This window comes from Coturnix japonica, chromosome 2, assembly GCF_001577835.2.
Source record: "Coturnix japonica isolate 7356 chromosome 2, Coturnix japonica 2.1, whole genome shotgun sequence".
Lineage (NCBI taxonomy): Eukaryota > Metazoa > Chordata > Aves > Galliformes > Phasianidae > Coturnix > Coturnix japonica.
The window spans coordinates 52,195,574-52,217,874 of NC_029517.1; the positions used below are offsets into that span (position 1 = coordinate 52,195,574).

General features: G+C 45.0%; 1 protein-coding gene across 1 annotated transcript; it reads right to left on the minus strand.

Moving 5' to 3' along the window:
* Positions 1-1,203: 1,203 nt before the first annotated feature.
* Positions 1,204-21,159, minus strand: LOC107309548 (serine/threonine-protein kinase SBK2-like). The gene is made up of 4 exons (XM_015854454.2): positions 20,868-21,159; positions 14,242-14,431; positions 13,313-13,515; positions 1,204-13,055 (listed from the first exon to the last, which is right to left on the minus strand). The coding sequence occupies exons 1-4, from the start codon at positions 20,973-20,975 to the stop codon at positions 12,486-12,488; spliced, it is 1,071 nt and encodes a 356-aa protein (XP_015709940.2). The 5' UTR covers positions 20,976-21,159; the 3' UTR covers positions 1,204-12,485.
* Between the last annotated feature and the right edge of the window lie 1,142 nt (positions 21,160-22,301).

Sequence of the window (22,301 nt, forward strand, 5' to 3'; positions counted from 1 at the left end):
TGCCAAACAGCATTAAAAATTGCTATTATGTGGGCTGTGGCTGTTACAGCTCCTGAACTCATACCATCATCCCATGAGGGATGATTCAGTAGGGAGGAACTAGCCCCGTTTGTCCTCTCTGCGTAGAAGTACCTCTCCATTTCACATCTTGGAGGGCTTCCCAGAAGCTCTCTGCCAGGGAACATTTCTCACCATGTTAAAGAGCCAATTAAATGGACTGACAGCGTTTGCTTTGTAAACAAGTCCTCGCTGTGATACAACAGAGACAGTCTGCTAAACTCAGATGATGGGAGGGTAACGCTTTAGCATGTTCTCTGCAAGTCACTGAACCTGTTGTACATGTGCTAGAATCTGCATCTTTATGGTATTTCTCCCCAGGCTATTTAGGATCAGTTTCTGTGCTACAGTGAGGTTCCTGGTGTTCAGTACTGAACAGCAGCAGCACAAGCACTGAAAGGATCAGGTCCCTGGCAGTCACCTGGCATCTGACTGCTCCCTTAGTACGGAACACCACAGCCAGGACTCTGACAGCACTCTCCTTGCCTCCCCTCCCAGGAGTTCAGATACTTGTGTGGGTGGCACGGCTGTGTCATCTGCAATTAGACTGCTATCAAAATCATGGAGTGGGAGATGCCTCTCCCTTTCCCTCAGTAGATGTATTTAAGCTCAGGCCCTGTCCCTTCCTCCTCACCTAAGTTACCTTTTATCTGTCTGTGCCTTGACCCCAGTGCTGCTTTGACTTAGTGACTTGCTCTTGCCCTGCTGTGATGAGCTTGCCTGGTGATCTGGGCTCTTGGCTGACCCTGGCCATTGACACTAGAGGCCTTGGTTTTCCTGCTTGTCCCCCTTGCCTATGAGCTGTCCCCACCTGCCCTGCTGTCACCCTCAGTCCTTGACCCAACTTTTACCTGTCAGACATTTGTATGCTCTTTTTCTGAGGTGGGCAATTGAGGGGCCCAAAGGGAGAAACTAAGGAGGAGACAAGAAATAGAACAAACAGGCTGCTCATGGAGATGGTGGAGTCACCATCCCTGCAGGTGCTCAGGAACCAAGGTGGATGTGGTACTGAGGGATGTGGGTTAGTGGGTACAGTGGGAATGGGCTGATGGTTGGACTGGTTGATCTTTCTTAGAGGTGAACTCGAACCTCAGTGATTCCATGAGAACCAAAGCAGACAGAGATGAATGAGCATGTATAATAAAATTCATTTATGTGGTTTAATAGTATCGTAAACCAAAAAAATAAATGCATATGAAATATTTAAATGTTTGACTGGGATTTAGATCTCTGATACGGCACAGTGCCTTTTTACACCATGCAAAGAAAACTGTTGGTTTCTGTGTAATTCATACATAACCAAGTTGGATCCTCAAAAACATTTGTTTCTTCCTCCGGAGCTGGAGGGTGGTTCCCCTGCTGGCACAAACAGGGCCCATGTACACAGGGACTATCCAGTGTCACTTCAGCTGCTCCAGCCTGAGGGCATCAGGGCCACAGATTGTCTCAGTTTCAAGAAGCTGCCTTGATTTATGTGCCTTATGTCACCTAGTTCTCAGTGTATCGTAAAAAACCCATCCAACATGAAAATTGCTGAGTTCCCACTATCTAACTGGACTGTCTGGTGGTGAGCCTCTCTGACAGCTGCTCCTATTCATCACTCACTGGCCATTCCCATCACCCAGGCCGCAGGTGCAAAGCCCTCTGCAATCTCCTGACCTTTCTCCCACACATACATCACAGCCTTCTCTGCTTCTCACTGCCAGGTCTGTCCCTCCAACCAAGGGCAGGAGCTGATGGCCCTCAGCCGGGTTTTCCAGTGAACCTAACCCTCCTCTAAGGACCCTTCAAGCAGCAGTCTAAGCTGACATTAGCTGGTTTCTTATTTTTCACATCCAGCTACTGTGTTGGCTGGCATTTTGCTAGTGCCTTGACTAGGTGATTAGATATGAGGTCGTCTCATTAACACGTCTCAAGCAAGTGGAAAAAGGCCAAAGGCCAAGAAAGGCAAGTCTCCGGCACTGCTTTTGAATTAAGGACAGTGCCAAAAGTTAAGTGATTACAAGAGGTAGAGACTGGCAAGGTAGCCCAGAGAGATGGAAAGCGATGCTTGGAGAGGGCTGGCAAAGCAGACATGTCCGAAAACCAGCTTAGGAAAGATCCTCCGCTGCATAGATTTGGCACAGGCTTGCACTGGAACATCATCTTAATGCTGGTTGTGCTGCCTTGCTTTTCAGCTATGGTGACTCAGTCTCTAAGAAAAGCTACTGCTACAAATCTCATGGGAGCTCCATTTCTGACTCCTTGGGATCTCTGACAGGATCTTTCTCTTGTTCCCGTCATTTTGGAACCATGCAAGTGTATGGGAGAGGGGCAGATCTGAGCTGCCTAAGTCCCATCTTCCTTGAGAGTGGCAAGTTGCAGCAGCAGAAGAGCAGAGATCCTAAATGGAGCCATACAGTTCTCAGTTCTCACTGAGCATTATTTTTAGTAGAAGCGCAGAAGCTAACAGGGCTAACACAGTTCAACAGATGCTTAGCAGCGTTAGCTTGATTTGAAGCGTTAGCTTCAATTTCCATCTGAAACTGAGCATGGGAGGAGGTGGAACTCTGTTCTAGAGGGAGCAGCTCACAGCAGTGGAAAGCAGGTTGTGTTACTAAACCCTGAGCCAATCTGGATTGCTGAGACAGGAGCTAGTGGGTATGGGCATCCAGGTCCTTGACTCACTGCCAGCAATGGTGGAGGCTTAGCTGCTGAAACACAGCAGTGTGAGCATCCAAGGGACTGAGAAGTGGCCCTGAGAATTCCTGCAGTGAAACATTCCCTGGAGGTACCTGCAAAAAACAGGATACCACTTAGGAGCTAAGCAGGGAGGGAGAATTGCTCTGTTGATGGGGTAGGATGGGACAGAACAGTTCCTGCGAGGTTTCAAGATGGGCTAGCTCCTGTAAGGGTTTAAGTAGGGGCACTGATGAGATGATAACAGATGCCTTTTCAAGCCCACTCAGAAAGAAATGTAGCAGCTCTGGTGTCTCAGTTGCCCAGACTGGAGCCCTGGTACTGATAGTTCATGGTCTGTGTGTCAGAATTTTTGTGCAAGGCAGAAGGTGAGTGATAGGCAGCAGCACGCACACAGGTTGCACGTGATACATGTGATTTGTCCAGATCACAAAGACATACAAAGGAAGTGAAGCTAAGTAAGGCTAATGAGGGAGATCTGCAAGGCAATGGCTCTGTAAATCAGCGTGAACATTTCTATCAACAACCTGAAAGATCCTGGGATAAAGGGAAGAGCTGGAAAAGGGCGCTGAACACTATCCTTCCTAAAGTGAGCCAGTCCTGGAAACTATGTCTGCTTTTCTGCTTGGTAAGCAAAGCTCCCTGACCTCCAGCAAAGAGTTACCATTACTCTTTCTTCTTTACCGTCTCTGATTATCTATGTGAGAACGGCCTGGAAAGGAACTAGCAGGGCTGGTCAGAGGACATTGGTTTGACTATACAGAGAGATGCTGCTTACAGAGCCTTTTGCCATAACACAACTCCAGCAATAAAAGTGCCTCAAAGGTTTTACTTCTGTAGGAATTCCCTGTGTGATTGTGTAGATAGATATACTGTGCCAATCAGCCCCTCATTCTTCAGCTACAGCAAAATGGTATTGTTTTTGAATGACACCATGTCAGACTTCCATGTCATTATTTCTAGTTAATTGGCATGTGGGGAGAGCTGTGCAATTTAAGTTACAAGAGTCAGACTTGAGTTAGTCCAAAGGTTAAGCCTACTGTGTAGCTGGGTGGCAGGCCTCTGCCTTCATCTGCATTTAGCACACACAGGACATTAATTCCCTTGACAGACAAGGAACTCCTAGGCTGTCCATCTCCACAGATGAGGCAATGGACTGAAATGAGACAGTGAGACATAATGTCAACTTGTGAGCCCCTATGGCCAAGAAGGCCAATGGTAGACCTGGTACATTTAAAAAGTGTGGCCAGCAGGTTGAGGGAGGTGATCTGCTCCCTCTACTCTGTCCTCCTTTGGCCACATCTGAACTACTATGTCGAGTTCTGGGCTCCCCACTTCAAGACAAGGAACTTCAAGATAGAGGCAAGCAGAGGTCCACAAGGATGATGAGGGGCCTGAAGCACATGAGGAAAGTCAGAGAGAGGTGGGACTGTTCAGTGTGGAGAAGACTGACAGGGGATCTCATCAGTGCTTATCAAAACCCTAAGAGAGGATACTGAGAAGATGGGGCTAGGATCTTTTCTGTGATGCCCAGCATTAGAATAAGGGGCAATGGACAGAAACTGGAAGAAAGGAAGTTCTATCCAAACACGAAGAAAAATTTATTTACTTTGAGGGTGACAGAGCATTGGAACAGGTTGCCCAGAGAGGTTGTGGAGATTTCTTATATATTGTTTAAGAAAAGTAATAGCAATAGATTATGTATATGTTGGTGAAGATACTTAGGACTGTTGTCCAGCTGGATATAAGAATTTAGCAAAACAACAGTTCATGAAGTCTCACCTAATTCATCTGGAGACTCCACTGTGAAGATCCTTGGAGCGGCTCCAATCTCCATTATGACAGCAATCAACTGTCCTATGCAAGCAAGATCAAATCCATGCTATTAAATAAAATTTATCCTCTTTTCTTGTTTCCTTCAGCAAAGCTTCAAGATCTTGAATCATTCTGACAATTCATTTCTAAATATATTTATACATAATTCTGTGGACACATCTGGTGACTTTCCTATTGGAAAACATATTCCTGTCACTGATCTGCTTAGCCCCAATCCTAGGCATTGCTACTTCCGTAGCTCAGCTCAATTTATGCTGTTAATGTGTCAAACTCTCCTTTCAAAGAACACAATCCCAAGATGAAGTCCAGTGGGTGGGAGTTAATGGCAACAGAAAGGAAGTGGTGGAAAGGAAAGCTGAGACTCAAGGTTAGGACTTCTGGTTCTTTGCCCAGCTCTGGGAATGCAGTCACATATCTGCCAGTTAAGGAGCTCTAAAGTCAGAATCACTGAATATTGTTCCCTGGTCCCATCTTCTGGATGACCTAAATTACAGCTCAGTGTCCAAACTTCTAATCAATGAGATTTCACCCACTGAACCAAACCAGTTTTGGTGGTGGGTGGCCAGTTATGCCAAGACTGTAGAATTTGACAATGACATCCCTTTACCCCGCTGCAGCAACAATACTTTCCCTTTTGATGTCTGAACATTCCTATGACCTCCTGGCAGCCCCCACATACCACGTGCCGTAAACCCAGTGATGGAAGGAAAGAAAAGGACAGGGGCATCCTGTTACAGCCCAGTCTCTGCCAGCCCTATCCAGTTCCTGACATGCCGTTGTTCAGCCAAGGACTAGTGGGAGGACTGCAAGCTACTCAGGGGCTGGTCAGAAATCCTGCCTATCACAGCTCGCCTTAATTCCAGATTTCCATTATGAAGCAGTCCAGAGGATGCCAACCAGTTCAGCAGTTCCTGGAGGTAGCTCAGCAACAGTAAACTCAAACAGAGATTGGAAATGGCTACCTTCAAAGCCATGTAGAAAGTTGCCAGGAACCCCAGCATCCCCTTGCCCTAAACTCTTCCAGCACTGGGAATAGAAGGTGCCCATCCTACCCAAACAGCAGCTGCTCCTCAGGCAAATGTGCTCATATGTTTCCAGCTGAATGATGAGCAGTCCTAGTGGGATAAAGGCGCTGCAGTCTTCTTCGATGTGCTATGAGCGGCGTGAGCATGAAGGAGGGCAAGCCTGAGGACTTGAGTTTCCAAAGTCCAAGGACTGAGCAACATGGCTAGTCAATATGGTCTAAATGCAGCAGTTTTGCACTGTACAGCTGATTTATGCAATAGATCCAACCACAGATGACACAAGAACATCCTAGCCCAAGGCTCATAGTAGCACTGCATTGCTATGCAATGATCCACACAGATCATGGAGGCATGGAAGCTGCAGCTGAACCGTGCTCAAGGGACCATCTGGGTGGTGAGAATAGCTCCATGCATGGAGCTCCATGCATAGGGCCTGGATGGCATTGCAGCACTCATGGTGCTGTGGACTAACATTCCTTACACTGAAGAAAGACACTTGCCAATTTCTTCTCTCCTTCACATCCTGAGGAGCTTCTTTATGTACTACTGTTTCTTGTCTTTCCCTTTCTTGGTCTCTGCTCCACCTGTCTATCTCTTCAGCCCTGTCCCTGCATCTCTTGTCCACAGCCATGAGCTTCAGAGCATTGACCTGTAGAATCCCATCATAACAGCACAGGCCACCAAATATATTCCTATCAATAAGGCTAAGCAGACATGAATTTTTCAGTAGATTCTGAGAGGGGTGCAAGAGAAGAGGCTCTGCAGGAGGAACTGCCAGGAGTTAAGCCTGCCCAGCACGCTCCTGGGAATGCTGATTATGTTAGCCCTGTGTTCAGCCATCTCTTCAAAATTTACTGCCCTTAATAAGATGAAAAAATTTCCCAAGAGTGAGTGTCAACAGCAGCAACTGTCAACAGAAGGACAAGGGGATGTGAAAGCTGTCACTGTTTCCTACTTGGCTTTGAAGAGAGCAGATTCAGCAGAGCCAAGCAATGTCAGCACATGGCTGTCCTTGCTGTGCCTCTCTCTGCCACTCCATCAGTGGAAGGGAAGACAATGAGCTGAGGCAGGCAAGGAGCATGGCTGGGGACAAGGACGGGGGGGCTGAGAGCTGCCTGTTCAAGGACTGATTGAAGCCTGTAACCAGTGACCAGTAACCAGGAGCTGCACATCAGGGGATAAACTAAAAAACAGACTGTATTAATCCTTACAGTAAATCTTATCATGAAAGCTCTAGCATAGGATGACCCTGGTCAGATTTAACACCCAAAAGGTACTACCAGGGCCCCAAGTGAGAGCAGGAATATTGTGCTATTCCATCCTGGAGCACAGGGGTCAGCCAGAGACACAACTCCTTGGTGGGGGGCAGCTTGTAAACAGCAAAGAGGGGTTAGAAGTGCAATTAGTCTGTGTGACAACTGTGACCCCCTTCTGTCACCACCCTAGGCTCAGCCAAATCCTCCTTCCTCCCTCTCTTGCACAATGCTGAGCCAAGGGATAGAGCTTACACACATGACCAGGGAAAAACAGAAACACAGCCACAGCAACGGACAGGCCTGTATATGGGCAGGCCTCTATAAGGGCAGGCCCAGACTATTGGCTGGCAGAGTTTGGCTGGGCTGTGAGCAGGAAAATCTAGGACTCTGAGAACAGTTATGGGATTTAGTAGTAGTCAGTTCTCATCTTGTGGTCAGCACTGAGGCTGACAGCCCATCAGAGCATAAGGAGACTTAATGTTATACTATGGGCAGCAAGGTACAATGCAACCCAAGGTATGGGATGAGATGAGGGAAATATGGAGCCTGCTTGTTTGATCTCTCTGCCTAAGCTATTTTTCTCTTGTTCACACATCTCTGCTCAAGGGTATAAGATCCAGTAATAAAAAAAAATTAATAAAAGATTTATGGCTGACACTCCATGAACCATCTCATATTTTCCAGTCAGGGAACAGCTCTAGAAACTTTAGAAGAAAGCAACTGTGCTGCAGTTGTGGCCAGCCTGCCCCTGTGTCAGTAAGGATGAAAGGTAACAAATCTTCACTGTCTCTATCCTGCAGTTATTGTCTCTTCCCACTCCTGTGCTCAGAAGGGCTCTTGTTCAGAACAGTCTTATTTTTTGTTTTGTTTGTTTGATTGATTCTGTTTATCAAAGCTCTGGCTCATTTTGCCTTTGAGGTGAATGTCAGAAGTCAAGAAAAAGCAATGAGAGAGGCAGCAATGGGCAATATGTAGTCTCATATCTGCCCTGTTATATTTCCTGGCTCACTATGCTTTCCTGCACTCATTTTTGGGCTCTGTTGCTCAGTTCTTTGACACTCTCAACACCTGATATCACAGGAGGGTCAAGTATGAGCCTTGTTCAGAAGACAACGCTACAAGAGAAGTCTGAGGAATACAGAGGATTAGTCTTTCCCTAACTCTCCTAAGAAACTTCAAGCAAAGCCCTTTCAATGATTCAAGTGGGAAGAGATGGAAGTAACAGAGCTTCAGACTTGTCATGGCAGATGGTAGAAGGAAGATTATGTGCTGCAAGCTTCTAGGAACGAGCACAGAAGCTTAACTGGAGAGATCCTGAAATTGTCATAGGGTCAGCCGGTCTAACAGCATGACTTTCCTCAGTCTTCCTGTAGAAGGGAGAGATGGCACTGACCACAACATCCAACCGTACAGACCACATGTTCTCCAGAGAACCATGGGATGCATGCGCTAGGGCATCAGAGCTGTGTTCACAGTTCCTGTTCTGTAGTTGCTGCATCCAGAATTCACACAGTGCAATGAGCTCTGCAACTGACCAGTTTACCTCTTCATTCCATCTCGGAAAGCAGTGAAGTACCAGGTCTTTCCCTCCCCTTAGCAGTCACCTGATGCCTCCTTGGGGACGACACCAGATCCTCCCCATACCCTGTGCCTACATTAACTGAAGTCTTGCCCTTTTACTGCACCAGGCATTCAGCCAGCCTGCTTGCAGCAAGCAGCAGAACGTGCAAAGGGCCAGCGTGTTTGCACGCAGCTCCGTTCCATTCGGCCTTTCCCAGCAGCTGCCATGGGGGGTGATGGGGACAAGCAGATCTTTTTTCAGACCCCCTGTGGATAGGCCTTAACAGGTCTGCTTGTTCATTGATTTAAGAAATCCAGCTGTAATTATGGGTGAGCCACTGACAAAAACACCTGGGTTGGGCACTTGGATTCAGGCATGTCTTTGGCCACAGTGCTGGCTGCTTCTATTGCTTCACTGTAACTCTGTCTGCACCACCATCAAGAGCTTGGTGCAGTTGCCGCACTGATTTCATCACTAAGTTGTATATCACACAATTTTCTGGCAGCAGAAACACCTTCCACTGTAACAAAGGAGACAGGCATACAGTCCTGGTCACTGCCACTGGTCGCTGCCAACATTATTTGTCAGACTGTCCGTCAGGCAGATCCAAGACTTTGATCCTCATCAACATAATGGGCTCCTGCAACAAACAGCCTTGGTGCTGATGGAACTTGGCAGCTTGACCTGTTGCCCAAAGATGTCAGTGTTTCACCAGTTCAAGTTTTCTTTAACTTGCAATGAACTTTACACCTCTGTGCAATATTCTTACTCCTTTTGCTCATCATTTTACACCAAGGCAGTTTTTCAACTTGCACCCAGCTCTGCTGAGACTTCTGCCTAAAATGCCATGCAAATCCAAAGCAGAGACATTGGAAGCCCCACATATGTACAGACACAACACTGACCGTTCTTGTCATGAAAAATGTTGCAGAGTCACAGAGTGACACTGGACAGAACCTCTGGAGATTGCCTCCTGTTCAAATAGGACCAGCTAGGCTGACCAGAACATTGTCCAATCTGCTTCTGAATGTCTGTTCCAGCTTGACTACTCTCACTATCAAGCCATTTTTGTTTCTGTTTAAATAGATTTTCCCATATCTCAATTTTTGCACATTACTTCATATCTTGTCACACAGTACCTCCAGAAAGATTCTGACAATGTCTTTCCTACACCCTCTTATTGGACATCTCTACATACTGATAAAATCTATACTGGATCTGGACCTTCCCTTCTCCAAGCTGAACATTCCCAGTTCTCTTGGTGTGTCCTTTCATGGCAATTTTTTCCAATAGGTAAGACTCCTCACCACTACAACATTGTGTTTGAACACGAATCTTTGCTGGAGATTTGACCACCTTGTGTGTCTGCACCCCACTCAGCCCTGCAAGGGATCCATCAGTGTTTTTGTCAGAGTACCACTATGAGAACTCACCCAATCTTATGTTTCCTCTATGTATTGCAAAGTTTTTATGCTTTTCAGAAATCCTTGTACAACAGTGATTTTTATCCCTATGTACTTCTACCTGAATATATTTCTTCTATCTGCAAAATAATGCACTTTGTTTGAATATACTCATCTCACAAAGTTATACAGAATTCTTCAAGTGGCCGCTTTCTGTCATTGTTTATCAGCCTATTCAGTTTTGTGTTATTTGTAGGTTTTTATTTGAAGTGGTTGTGTATATAACTTCAAATCACTGGTGGAAGTATTGATACTTTTCATTCTACTACTGATCCCTGCAGAAACCAACCAAAATAATCAAAGATCATTCCTAACTATTTCTTCTCTAAATTGCAAGTTCTCAATTCTTTTAATATACTTTATTGACTTTGCATAGTGTATTGTTTTAACAAATACAATGTACTATAATTTTAGTTCTATCAATAAGTCACGCCTCACAAAATTTTGTACCATAAGGTTATGGATTTACTTTATCAATCATGACTTTATCAAACACGATTTTCAGATAGAACACTGAGGGTTGCAGTCCACAAAATGATGTTCCTGATCTTTAATTCCCTGTCAGTAAGCTCCTCTTCTAGATTTTGCATTGTTTTTTCACTGGATAGACATCAGCTACCTGGCCTGTAGATCCCTCGGTCTTAGAAAGGGTGGGATGCTAGGTAATTCATCTTTAAAACTTAAATAATCATTGAAAATGAAAACTGAGGTGAAGACATTTCCAACAACAACATTGTGATTTGAGCTGGAAAGGATTACCAACAACAATTGCCTGAGGAAAGAGGTAGGAAATTAAGAAGAGCTGCTAACTCCTAATTCTCTTCTTGCTATCTTTTTCCAAGATTAAAATGCATACCTACAAACACATTTGCAGACTGGGAGAGGGGTGTTGATGGGGAAAGGGGGTGGTTGAAGAGACTGTAAGAAATGGGAAAAGGATGGTCTTCTGGAAGGAAAGGCAAGCATCAGAAGATCATAGACAATGTTGTCTTACGACCTGAAAGCTGAAAAAGGGAGGTTCTTTTGGGATAACATTGGAAGTTGTTCCTTGGGTCTGAAGGACTTAGAACAGGAGGAAGGATGAAGCGGTAGAAGATGCTGGTACAGAGGGAGTCTGGCTTTGTGAGTAAGGAGTGATCCAAGTGAAGGAGGGTTGGGATTGAGAGCAAGGCAGCAGTGAAAAGAGTTGGGAGGTATCTTCAGGATTGTTCTTATGGATAATGTACCCTGATAAGCTCCTCTGTTATCCTTTCCCAGCGAAACCCAGACCAACCATCCTCATAGCACTACTGTTTTCTCAGCTGAATCACAAATCAAGATGTTCATGGCAGTGAGCTTCCCTTTCCAATTGCACTTAGGCCAGTCATGGAAGGAGAGAGTGAATCATTCTTCATCAAGGGTGACAATGTTTGAAAAAGGATGTTTTCCTGAATAAAATAAACTAGAGGAGGAGACTCATAAACTAAAACTGTGACTCCAGCTGTTAACAACGCACTGTCACCTGTTCCTCAGCAGAAGGAAATGGGAAGAAATACATAAAGATGTGGCTTGTGGTTCCTGTATCTCTCTCTTGTTCATAAGGGAGGTCTTTCAGAGTGAAAATCCTACAGAGCAACCTATGTGTTTGGTATTAAGAAACCTTACAAGAAGAAAATAAAGTAGAAAAGAGATTTACAAGTAGTTGCAAACACTGTAGAATTAACAGAACAAGTGTCTTCAGAAACAGGGAGAAGAGTAGGCAGCAAAGAAACACAGTAGAGATAAAATGTATGTCCAACTCTTTTGACAGGAAAATCCCCAAACAGTTATTACAAGAATACGTGATAGTGGCAAGGCACAGATCTGTAGTCTTACAGTCCTCACTCACGCTGAGCTCCTATCCACCCTTTTCCTCTGCTCATTTCCATGCAGCACCTTGTGAACATCCTCCTATGTCTACTCACTACTAACAGTCCTTCAGCCAGTCCTCCCAACACCCCACTGCAGTGGCTCCCACCATGTTCTCAGCATCATCATCAGTCCTTAGATATCATCCGCAGTGATATGCTAAGAGCTCCCACCACCTCCACCTTGCTTACATGAAGCCACCCCTCTAGAGCTCTGGTGGAATCAGATGGCCCATGCCTCTGGCAGGCTGTCCTTAATTGGCCACTGGCATTGTCATACCTATGCTCTCCCACAGCATACCCCCTGCAGACATTTTATTACAAGGGAAGAAGAGCCACCCGTGGAAACAAAGAAGTAGATATCTGCTCTATTTCAAGGGTAAGGCAGGTGTTGCATCCCTAGAAACTCCCTTGGAGTGGCCAGTGGCCAGGACACAAGTTGTTGCTTCATACATGAACTGTCATCTGTGAGAAAAAGGAGATATTTTCAAATCCCAAGGAAGCACAAGGAAGTGGCAACGAGCAATGCTTAGCCTAGAGTGAGGACCATCTCGGGGAAGGAGCTTAGTTCCATGATGGTAGGGATAGTGCTGTGAAGAAGCTGATCTCTGTGTTACCATGGCATATCACAGCCACACTGCTGGAGGCCCATTATGATGCCCTTAGCCCCAAAGCTCCTTGCAGGGTAAGAACCGACTTCCCTCCCCAGTGGAGAGCAGGCTCTAAGGCTTCACAGCAGCCTCCTCACTGTGCCTCTCATCTTGTCGCCAAGGGCAATTGACATAGCGCAGAGCCCCACCAACAGGACCACGCTTGGCAGGATCCAGCGCCAGCAGGCTCCGCAACATGAGAGCAGCCTCAGCTGTCAAGCGCTTCCAGTGGCGAGGCAGGTTCTCTTCCAGGCCCGTTTCCTGCCACAGCATGAAATCCTCAAAGAAAGGGTCATTGGGCAGGCTTTGCTCCCAAGGGAAATATCCAGTCAGCAAGCAGAACAACAGCACACCAAAGGCCCAGGCATCCATGCTAGCATCTATGGGCACCCCCTGGGCATTAGTGGTGTTGCTTAGTTCAGGGGCAGTGTAGGGGATTACCCCAGCTACCAGTTTGAGCTTAGTACCCTTGGGCCGTGTAAGCCCGAAATCAGTCAGTTTGATGCGCCGGCACTCAGGGTCAAAAAGCAGCACATTCTCAGGCTTAACATCACGGTACACAAGCCCCCGGCTGTGGATGAACTCCAGAGCACTCACGAGCTGCTTGGCACAATGCTTGGCAGCTGATTCAGGGATCCCATCCTGCAGAGGGAGAAAGATAAACAACGTTGCATTTGTATGGCACCTAGTCAGTCCTACCAACATGGTGGGCTTTTATTTTTGCTCTTGAATAGGGAATATCTTTGAGTTTCTATTACTGCAAGCTCTAATCTTGTTCAAAGCTGTATATCTCAGAAGTGGAAGACCCACATCCCATTGACTTTCTTCCTCTGCCCCCGCCAGTCTGTAGAGGCCAAACACTGCAGTCCCAATTCTCATGCCTTTGTAGCAGCACTCACCTTGGGTTTGATGATAGATATGAGGTCTTTGTGCATTGCTGCTTCATAGAGAAAACCATAGTATTGACTGGATTCAATTGCAATTCCAAACATGCCAATGATAGCAGGGTGGGTGGCAAGGGAGAGTGCCACACAGTACTCATACAGGAAGGTGTGCAGCTTAGTACTGGCTTTGGGCAGCAGCTTGAGGGCCATAGGAGTACCTGGGATGAGAAGAATGAGTTAGATTCCTCCTGAAAGTCACTCACACCAAAACCAGACAGAGAGAGCACTGGACAGAAATGGGTCTGGAAACTCATGGGGGCCACAGGAGTCTCTGGCCAAAAGTTTTATATGGAAGTATGTCATACTGGGATCAGAAATGAAAACATAAACTGCTGCTCATGTGAGTTTTGAGCTATTCAGTTAATTCCATAGGAACACTGGGTAGCACTGGGTAGGGGAAGAGAAATTCAGGTTACATGTGTTTGACCTGAGACTCCTGGAGAGCAGTGCTCTCATAGGTCTTAATGGCCTTGGCCAGTCTTAGACATCCGCCCACACCATGACAGTCCATGGGCCCAGAAGACTGACTTAAGCTCAAGCCCAGGACTTCACTCCTTGCCTACACTGTGTTGGTGGGGCGCTGGTTTCCAGCTGTATGATATCCATGCCTATGCATGGTCATGAGTCCTGCTGGTCCTGACTGGTGGACTGACTTCACAGCTTGACCTTGGACCTACCTCATCATCACAGTCTTGCCTGTTTCTCTGGGCTGTCCCTGCACTGTTACCTTCCTCCTGGCTGGGTGCAATGAGAAGGTCCCTGGCTGGAATGCCCTTCTCCTGCTGGTTCCCTTGGGAATCTCCTGACACTCCTAGCACCAAACACGCAAGCCCCATCAGCCCACACCAAGCACAATAGCTCACAGGGTGCAGCCAGGTGCTTACCTCTCTGCCTGTGGGTCACTAGCATCACATGGCCATACTTGCCCCTGCCCAGCTCCCGAATAACCTCATAGTGCTCAGCCACCTCAGTGCGCACCAGGCTCTGAGCCGTGATCTCCAGGAGCTCCTCTAGCATGGTTGGTGCTGTTGTTGGTGCCACTGCCACAGCTGAGTTCTCAGCCATTGCTGAGCCCTGCAGAAACATCAAAGCCTGAGTCAGAAACAGAGCAACATGCACAGTGCAAAAATGGATCAGACATACCACAAACTGGCAAAGAATATTTCTACTACATGGATTCTTAGTGCTCTCTTGGCTGCGCTAGGGTTGAGTTGGTGTTATTTATGAGTGCATTTCTAGGCAAAGGCTGTCACCATACAGAAGGTCCACAGAACCACAGGATGTCATGATGTCAGAAGGGACCTCAGGAGATCACTGAGTGCAACCTTCTGCGTAGATCAAGGTCAATAAGAGCAGGTTCATCTGGGTTGTGTTCGGGTGGGTTTTGAATCTCTACAAAGGTGGAGATCTCCCAACTGATGTGGGCAATGTGTTCCAGTGTTCAGTCACTTTTATGGTTAAAAAGTTTCTCCTTATGCTTAAATAGGAATTCTGAGTTTGTTTGTGCCCACTTCGTCTTGTCCTGTCACGCAGTACCACTGATAAGACTCCAGATGTATCTTTTCATACCCGTCCGTCAGATTAGAAGATCCCTTCAAAGATAAACCATTCCAACTCCCCGAGTATCTCTTTGTATGAGAGATGCTCCAGTTCCTTAATAATCTTCGTGGCCCTTGGACAGATTTTCTCCAGTACATCCATGCCCCTTTTTTTGAAGGGGAGCCCAGAATTGGACCTAACCTGCTGATGTGGCCTCATCAGTGCTGCACTGAGGGGAATCAGAATCATAGAATTGCTCAGGTTGGAAAAGAGCTTAAAAGGCATCAAGTCCAACCACAACCTAATCATACTACCCTAACTCTAACAACCCTCCACTAAATCATGTCCCTGAGCACCATATCCAAATCGTTTTTAAACACATCCAGGGATGGTGACTCAACCACCTCCCTGGGGAGTCTATTCCAGTGCTTGACCAGCATTTCTGTAAAGAAATTTTTCATGATATCCAACCTCAACATCCCCTGGGAAGGATCACCCCTCTGGAGCTGCAGGTAACACTCTGCCTACTGCAGCCCAGACTGCAACACAGAGCCTCAAGGTTGCAGCATTTTTGGACCTCTTACTGTGCAGCAGGGCAGAAACGTGGTGTAAAAACCATAAACACAAAATCTCTTTCCATGCAATATTCTGTCTGACATGAAATCTTTAAGGAAGGGTGTAGGATCTCAAGTTGTTACACAAGCTGATGGCATCCTGGAAGTATGAATGGGAGTAGGAAGAATGCAGCATTTTCTCTTAGGTTATACATTGCTCTACCTGCAACCAGAGCTTATTAGAGTCCCTTCAACTTCCAGCCCCCAGTGCTGCTAAATCTGTTCATCTGTAGAGTCCAGCTATGTAGCAACAGAACTTTTTAAGCAAAAAGGCCAGATTTTTACAGGAGCATAGGACTGCCTGTGGGAGAGTTCCCCTTCATTTCCCTTCCCTTCTCACCTAGATTGTACTGTTAAATGCAACTTATAAGTACCAAGTAATGGGCCCCACATTTCTGAAAAGGCTTTGACTTGGTGAGAGAGCCAGCAGCAACCAAAGTTAGCACAGTCTGTAGGGAATTCAACATTGCACAAGTGTGTGCATGGGAGGGGATAAATGAAGCTTGGGGATACACAGTGAAAGTCATTCTGGAAAGTATTTTAGAGATTTTGCTTTGATGTCCTCCTGTTTGCTGTTCAGTCACCATAGCCTGCAAAACTGCATACAGCAAAGGCATTGCAGAACCTGTCCATGTATCCACCTTGATGCTGACACTTTCAAACTGATGTTGTCATATTTAGGCATTAAAAGGAATATCTGAGAAAGCCTCTTTAAAGAGTCCTATGTTGGAATACATAGAAAAAAGAAATTAAAATATAATAAACCTTTAAAGCATATAGCCCTCCCTGTGATATTAGATAAGCTAATGTCACACTAACTGGGGAATGGAGACACAGGAAAGATATCAGCTTACCTTGTTAGATTTATATTTCTGATAAAGCATAACAAGATTTCTTCTGATGATAGTATTTCTCCTATATCAAATTCATGGTCTTATACAACTTCTTGTCAGCAAATGGTTCACAATCTTCTCAGATAACTTAATTTCTCAAACTTGACTTAGATAAAATTTCTTCCCCTGTAGGCTGGCCACCTGTTAGCACTATCTAATCCAAAGGCTGGAATCTTATCATTGCATCCACTTAATGAATCATTCAATAGTGATATAATTTTCAAGCATCTATATATTAATTAATCAGCTTTTATTAGCGTCAAATTATTTAATGTATGATTCATCTATTCTATTAATTATGTATTTTTCTCATATTCCCCATGCTATATCTTGCTCTTGTGAGTGAGAGGATATGCTTCTCTGTATATTCTTTGTTCTCACTCCAGCTCTCAAAGTTAACATATTTCAGTTTGTAAACTCTTCAGATGCAAAGCAAAGAATCAGTGAAGTAGCCAGCATGGAAAAGCAGATCAGACACACAACATGCCGAGAACTGAATTAAGGACAATGACAAACCTATATCTCTGATCAGGATTCCTTATAAAGGAAGCACCAACTGCAGTCATTACAGAACAGTTTGCAGGATTTGGCCATTGCTATCCTTGAGGTACTGCTGATGTGTGTTTGACATTTCACTAGAAAGTTAAGTGTGGGCTACATTTGGGCCACCAATGAGTACAGTGTGCCTGGATGCTTCGCATATACCGCTGTTACCTTCTAAAGTGCTGTTTGCCCTTTGCTGAGTGATCAGATTTGAACAGGAGGCCTTCAGGGCACTAGCCAAGATACACTCACCATTTGGCTGGGGTATGTTGAAGGCAGCAGGCAGAGCCCTTTTCAAAACTGTTCTTTCCTCCACTATCCTTCCCATACGTCAAATCTGTTTTACTGTGTTCAGGTGGAATTCCTTGTTTTAATTTGTGCATATCATCTCTTGTCCTGTAAATGGGCTGATGAGAAGATCCTGGACCCATCTTCATTACTGTTTCCCGTTAGGTATTTGTATAACTCTGAGACTTCTCTGATCAGAAGAGTCACAGCTTTCTCAGTTTATCCTCATATAAGAAATCCTTCATTATAAATTTACCTGAGCATCTGGCATGTTGGGATCATTTTCTAGTCCAACCTTCTACAGAGCATCAATCCAAACCAAATAAACAACAGCACTTGGGGCACCTCCACTGTGCATGCTTGATCCAAAGGCAAACTGTGAAGTTATGTACTTATATGATATTCTGATTTGAATTTACCCGCCCGATGCTGCTATCTAGAGAAAAGTTTTCTAGCATCTTTCTTTCTGACCGTTGCAGGGTTTAGAGACATTGTGCTCAGAGATATATTTATTTATATATTATATTACGTATATTTAATCTACATAGATTGAGTGAAAGCAGCAGGGCACAGCCTGAAACTCAGCCTGTGTATTTAACCAACACCTTACATGGGCTTACAAACCATCTGGCACACTGTGCTTCTGCAATGTGTACGACAGTGACTTTAAAAACAGGGAGAATGTTTCCTGAACTCGTAGTCGCACTGATCTTTGAGTAAGCAGATCAGATCAAGACACTTTTAAGTCTTTTTATTCATTAACCATCTTCCAGCAACCTTCTGTCCAGCTCTCAAAATGAGACCTTTTCTCCAGCTCCCAGATCCATTTTACAACTCTTTTCTGAAACGTCGCCAGATTTGCTGCCCCATCTTATAACACAGACTGCTTCTGTGGGAATGCTTCCTGTGAGACATTGAGTCAAAATTACCTTCTGCCTTTTTTTGTGACCCCTGGACATATTTCAGCAGGAATAATGCACTCAGATTTGCACTATCTTATACATCTGTTATGACTCCAGTGCTTTTCCACATTACTCCCTTTCAGGGGAGTAGCTCTGTTTCCTCTTCACATCCCTTTCAGAGCATTGCCTTCTTTGTTTCTATCTGATCACAGTGAAGCATGTTTTGCCTAACTGAACTCAGTTATCAAGTAATTCGTATCACTTGTTGTATCTAGTATCAAACCATCACATTAATTTCTGTTTCAGGGTTGTGTGAGGAACTGACCTTCAAGGATTTTTCCATTAACCACTAATTCCTTGGTGGATGTCCTGAACCATTCTCAGCCTTGTGGGTTTTTTGTATGGCACCTGCTATGAATATCCCACCTAGTGACTGTTCTCTAAAATATATCCATACAAATTCATTCTGGTATTGACCAAAATCAACAAGCCACACAGTTTTCAATGGATTTAAGAACAAGCAAACTTGCAAGAGTCAGTATAGTAGAAACTGTCATGTTTTATTGTTGTCCTCACGTTACACATTTCATTGAATTTTGACTTCATTATGTTAATGTCACCTTTGTCAGTGATCTTGAAAAAGCATTGAAATGATCATCAGATGTTTGCTAGTAACACAAAAATGAAACTAGAGAAATAATGTGTTGCTTGATAAAAAGCACGTGCACACACATACAAAAAGTGTTACAAATTACCAGAGAAGACAGAAGTTCAGTCTGGTATTGAGGGACAAAGAAAAAGTTAAATGTCACGGTAGTCAGATTAATCTAAGCTCTCTGTGCCACTTTTTCAAGAAAGTGAATGTTGTGTTAACTTAGAAGTATAGACCTGGTATGCCCTCATCTTCCTTTGTAAGCCTTAATGTGTTGGAAGATATAGGACTGCCTTAAAAATAGACTGCAGTGATAGAGATATACACCTGAATGATACAGGGACAAGCATAAGAGAATAATTACCATGAGTTACTGATGTTACAGATTCAATCTTTGCATTCAGTTTGCTGAAGCGAATGTCCAGAGAGCATCAGCAGCATAAAACGTCAGCAGTGAGTGATAAACTAGAATTTGCCAGATGCTAATTTAAAAATTAAGCTTCACTCTACACGACAACAAAAAGCAAAACCAACCAACCGATCAACCAACCAAACAAAATCCAACCAAAACCAGATATTGCCACTCAACTTTACTTGTATTGCTTCTAATAAAAGAAGATATCTGTTGTGAGATAATACGCCTCTTACTCTGAACTCTGTTTCTGCAAGGTTTCCTCGTGTATACTGCTTGAGACAGTCTGAAATTTAATCTCTGAAAATAAGCTGAGTTAGGAAAGCTGTATTTCTAAAGAGCTGGCCACCTGCTAGTGACTTCTGCGCTGAAATTGAGAATATTGTGCACCACCAGACTTGTGTTTTCATTAGAAATGCATTCCTCCAGTTCACTCTGCTTTGCATTAATATTCATCTCCTTTTTTTTATGGTGTTCTTTGGAATGTCAAAAATCCACTAATGTGAAAGCCTGGTTTCCCTAGGATAAATTTCCCAAACAATTCTCGAGTATGGATGATGTCTAAAGGACAACAGCATTAGTGATTGGATGCTAACTTTTTAATGCTATTAATGAGACCACAATTCAGCAAACTACCACTGTTGACCACAGTTTGATGGAAAAAGGATCAGAGAAGAATAGTGGGAAGAACCATAAGAATTCTGAAAACGCTGACAGTTGCAGGGGAAATTTCCAGAGCAGTAGTTTTTGGTTTTTTTGACTTATTAAATAGATAGCAAGAAAGCGACTTTGTCTTCTGCACGTACCTTCATCGGTACTAGAAATTCACTGGAGAGTCTTTCCCACTAATTCAAGGCATTACAATAAGAACCAATAGCTGAAGCTGAAATGAGGTTGTTTTAGACCTCAGGTGTGATGCACATTTTATGAAGAAGGTCATTTAACCCTAAAAACCTCATCAAGCATTGTGCAAGAATATCCATATACGTTCAGGACTTCTAACTCAAGAATATTTCCTTTTATTTATTTTTTTATTATTATTATTATTTCCCCTAAAAGCTACCCTGAAGTGCAAACCGTGCATACAGGAAAGATACCAGAAGATATTATCGCAGTGGTTGTTTCTGGCCTTTTTATTGATAGATTTACGAGCTGCTTTCTAAAACAGGTCAGCAAGCTGGTGATTAATCTCACTAAGGAGAACTGCTGTCTGCCTCCTTCTCAGCACTGTGCAATGCTCTCCCCAGTCACAGACCCACACCAGCCTCCCCACAGACAGCTCTGGGAAGCCCTAAACCACAACCACCTTGGTCAGAAATCACCAGTGATCTCGCTGGGACCACGCCACATCACACTTCACTTCCCAACCAACACTCCAGTACCGCAGCACTGTCGCACCGGACACGACCGCTGAGCAATCTCCCATAAATACAGAAACATTTTGGGGCACAGCTGCCCCAAGAAGCTTACACCACCAACCAGACCACCTTGAGTGCCAAATGTTGGAAATGAGTGCGCTCCATGTTATGGCAGCGCACGAAGCCAGAGACTGGTCTGTGAGGGCTGCCCAGCTGTGCCCCTTTATCTGCCTGGCCAGTCCCCTTCATCCTACTATGACTGCAGCCTGTCTTCTCACACACCCTCTCCATTTCCCCCAGGCCTCTCACCTTCTCCAGCAGTGCAGGGCAGACAACCGTGGGCAGCCTTGCCTCCCCCTCCGCTGCCTCTGGGCTGGGACCAGGCTGTGTGGAGCAGCCGGAGGGGCTGCCAGGCATTACAGGGCTGAGCGTGACGCTCCGCCCCTTCTTCAGCCTCTGGTCCAGGGGCACACTGCCCTAGGCTGAAGGTGACCTCTCAGTGGGAGGAGAAGAGGGGTGCTGGGGAGGAAAGGGGCTATCCATCCTACCAGCTCATGGACAGGGAGGTGTCACAGGGATTGAGGTGGAGCTCTTGTTTCTGCTCAAGTCAGATCATCACAAGCCCCTGGGATCCTTCAGCAGATCCACCCTTTGCGGACCTTCCCTCCAGCTTCAGCTGTCCCTACAGTTGAATAAGCAAAGCTGCTCTGGGGCTATGCCAAGTCACAATACAGCCCTCGCAGCAGGGGTGAGGACCTCAGTGGGCGGCCAGCACTTTCTTTTGGTCACAGGATGGGGAAAAGACATTTTGGTCACAGCTGCCTATGTCAGTGAGCATCAGAGTCTAGGCACAGTCTGTAACTAGTCCAACACCACATGATGGGGCTTGTGACACAGGCTCCTCACACAGACCAGTATTACAGAGAGTTACAGAGAAGGTGAAATTATTAATGGTAACTACAATGGCTTGTAGTAGCTCCATCTATGCTTAGTTCTTCCACCTAGCTGATATTCATGGAACTATAGACTATCCTGAGTTGGAAGGCATTCACAGAGATCTTGAATCCAACTCCTGGCCCCACAACAGGACAGCCCAAAATCCAAACTCTGTGTCTGCGAGTGCTGTTTAAACACTTGTTGAACATCTGCACTTGGGTCCCATTCCATACCCACCTCCCTCTGGTGCAGACCCTTTCCTTTACCCCCAGCTGCCTCTCCCCTGGCACAGATCCATGCCGTTCCCTCAGGCCCTGTCACTGTCATACAGAGCAGAGCTCAGCACTGCTGGTGGTAGTATATCGGATAAAATTATCCAATGTCCAAGCATTCAGCTCTGGAATAAATATGATAGTGAAACCACAATTCCACAGGAATAAGAAATCTAGCTATGTGGGTAACAAAATAAGTGAGACCATTGCCTCCAATTGAGATACAAGTCAGTAGTTAAACTGAAAAGTGTCTCTGAGTATTTGCTTGAAGACAGAGTTACAAGGAAAAACTGGAAAAGGATCTCATCTGCACAGTACTCAGGAAAAAAAAAAAAATCAACAGTGGAGGTGAAGGGAAGAGGAAATATGGCAGAAGGAAGGATTTACAAATGGGTATTAATGGCTCTCCTGTTCATATGGTTTATTATTTTCTACTGCAAAACATCCTTTATGATGTATTTGTGCTTTGTGATGCACACAAATATTGTGGTTGATCAGCGGTGCCTGAAAACATTACAAAAATGCCTCCTTCTTC

Bases quoted from the DNA above. Each gene is read 5' to 3' on its own strand.
- LOC107309548 (XM_015854454.2), bottom strand. From the start codon at position 20,975: ATGCCTGGCAGCCCCTCCGGCTGCTCCACACAGCCTGGTCCCAGCCCA. The intron at 14,432-20,867 runs GTGAGAGGCCTG...ATGTTTCTGCAG, and splicing joins GCCCTGCACTGCTGGAGAAG to GGCTCAGCAATGGCTGAGAA. The intron at 13,516-14,241 runs GTAAGCACCTGG...TTCTCATCCCAG, and splicing joins AGTGACCCACAGGCAGAGAG to GTACTCCTATGGCCCTCAAG.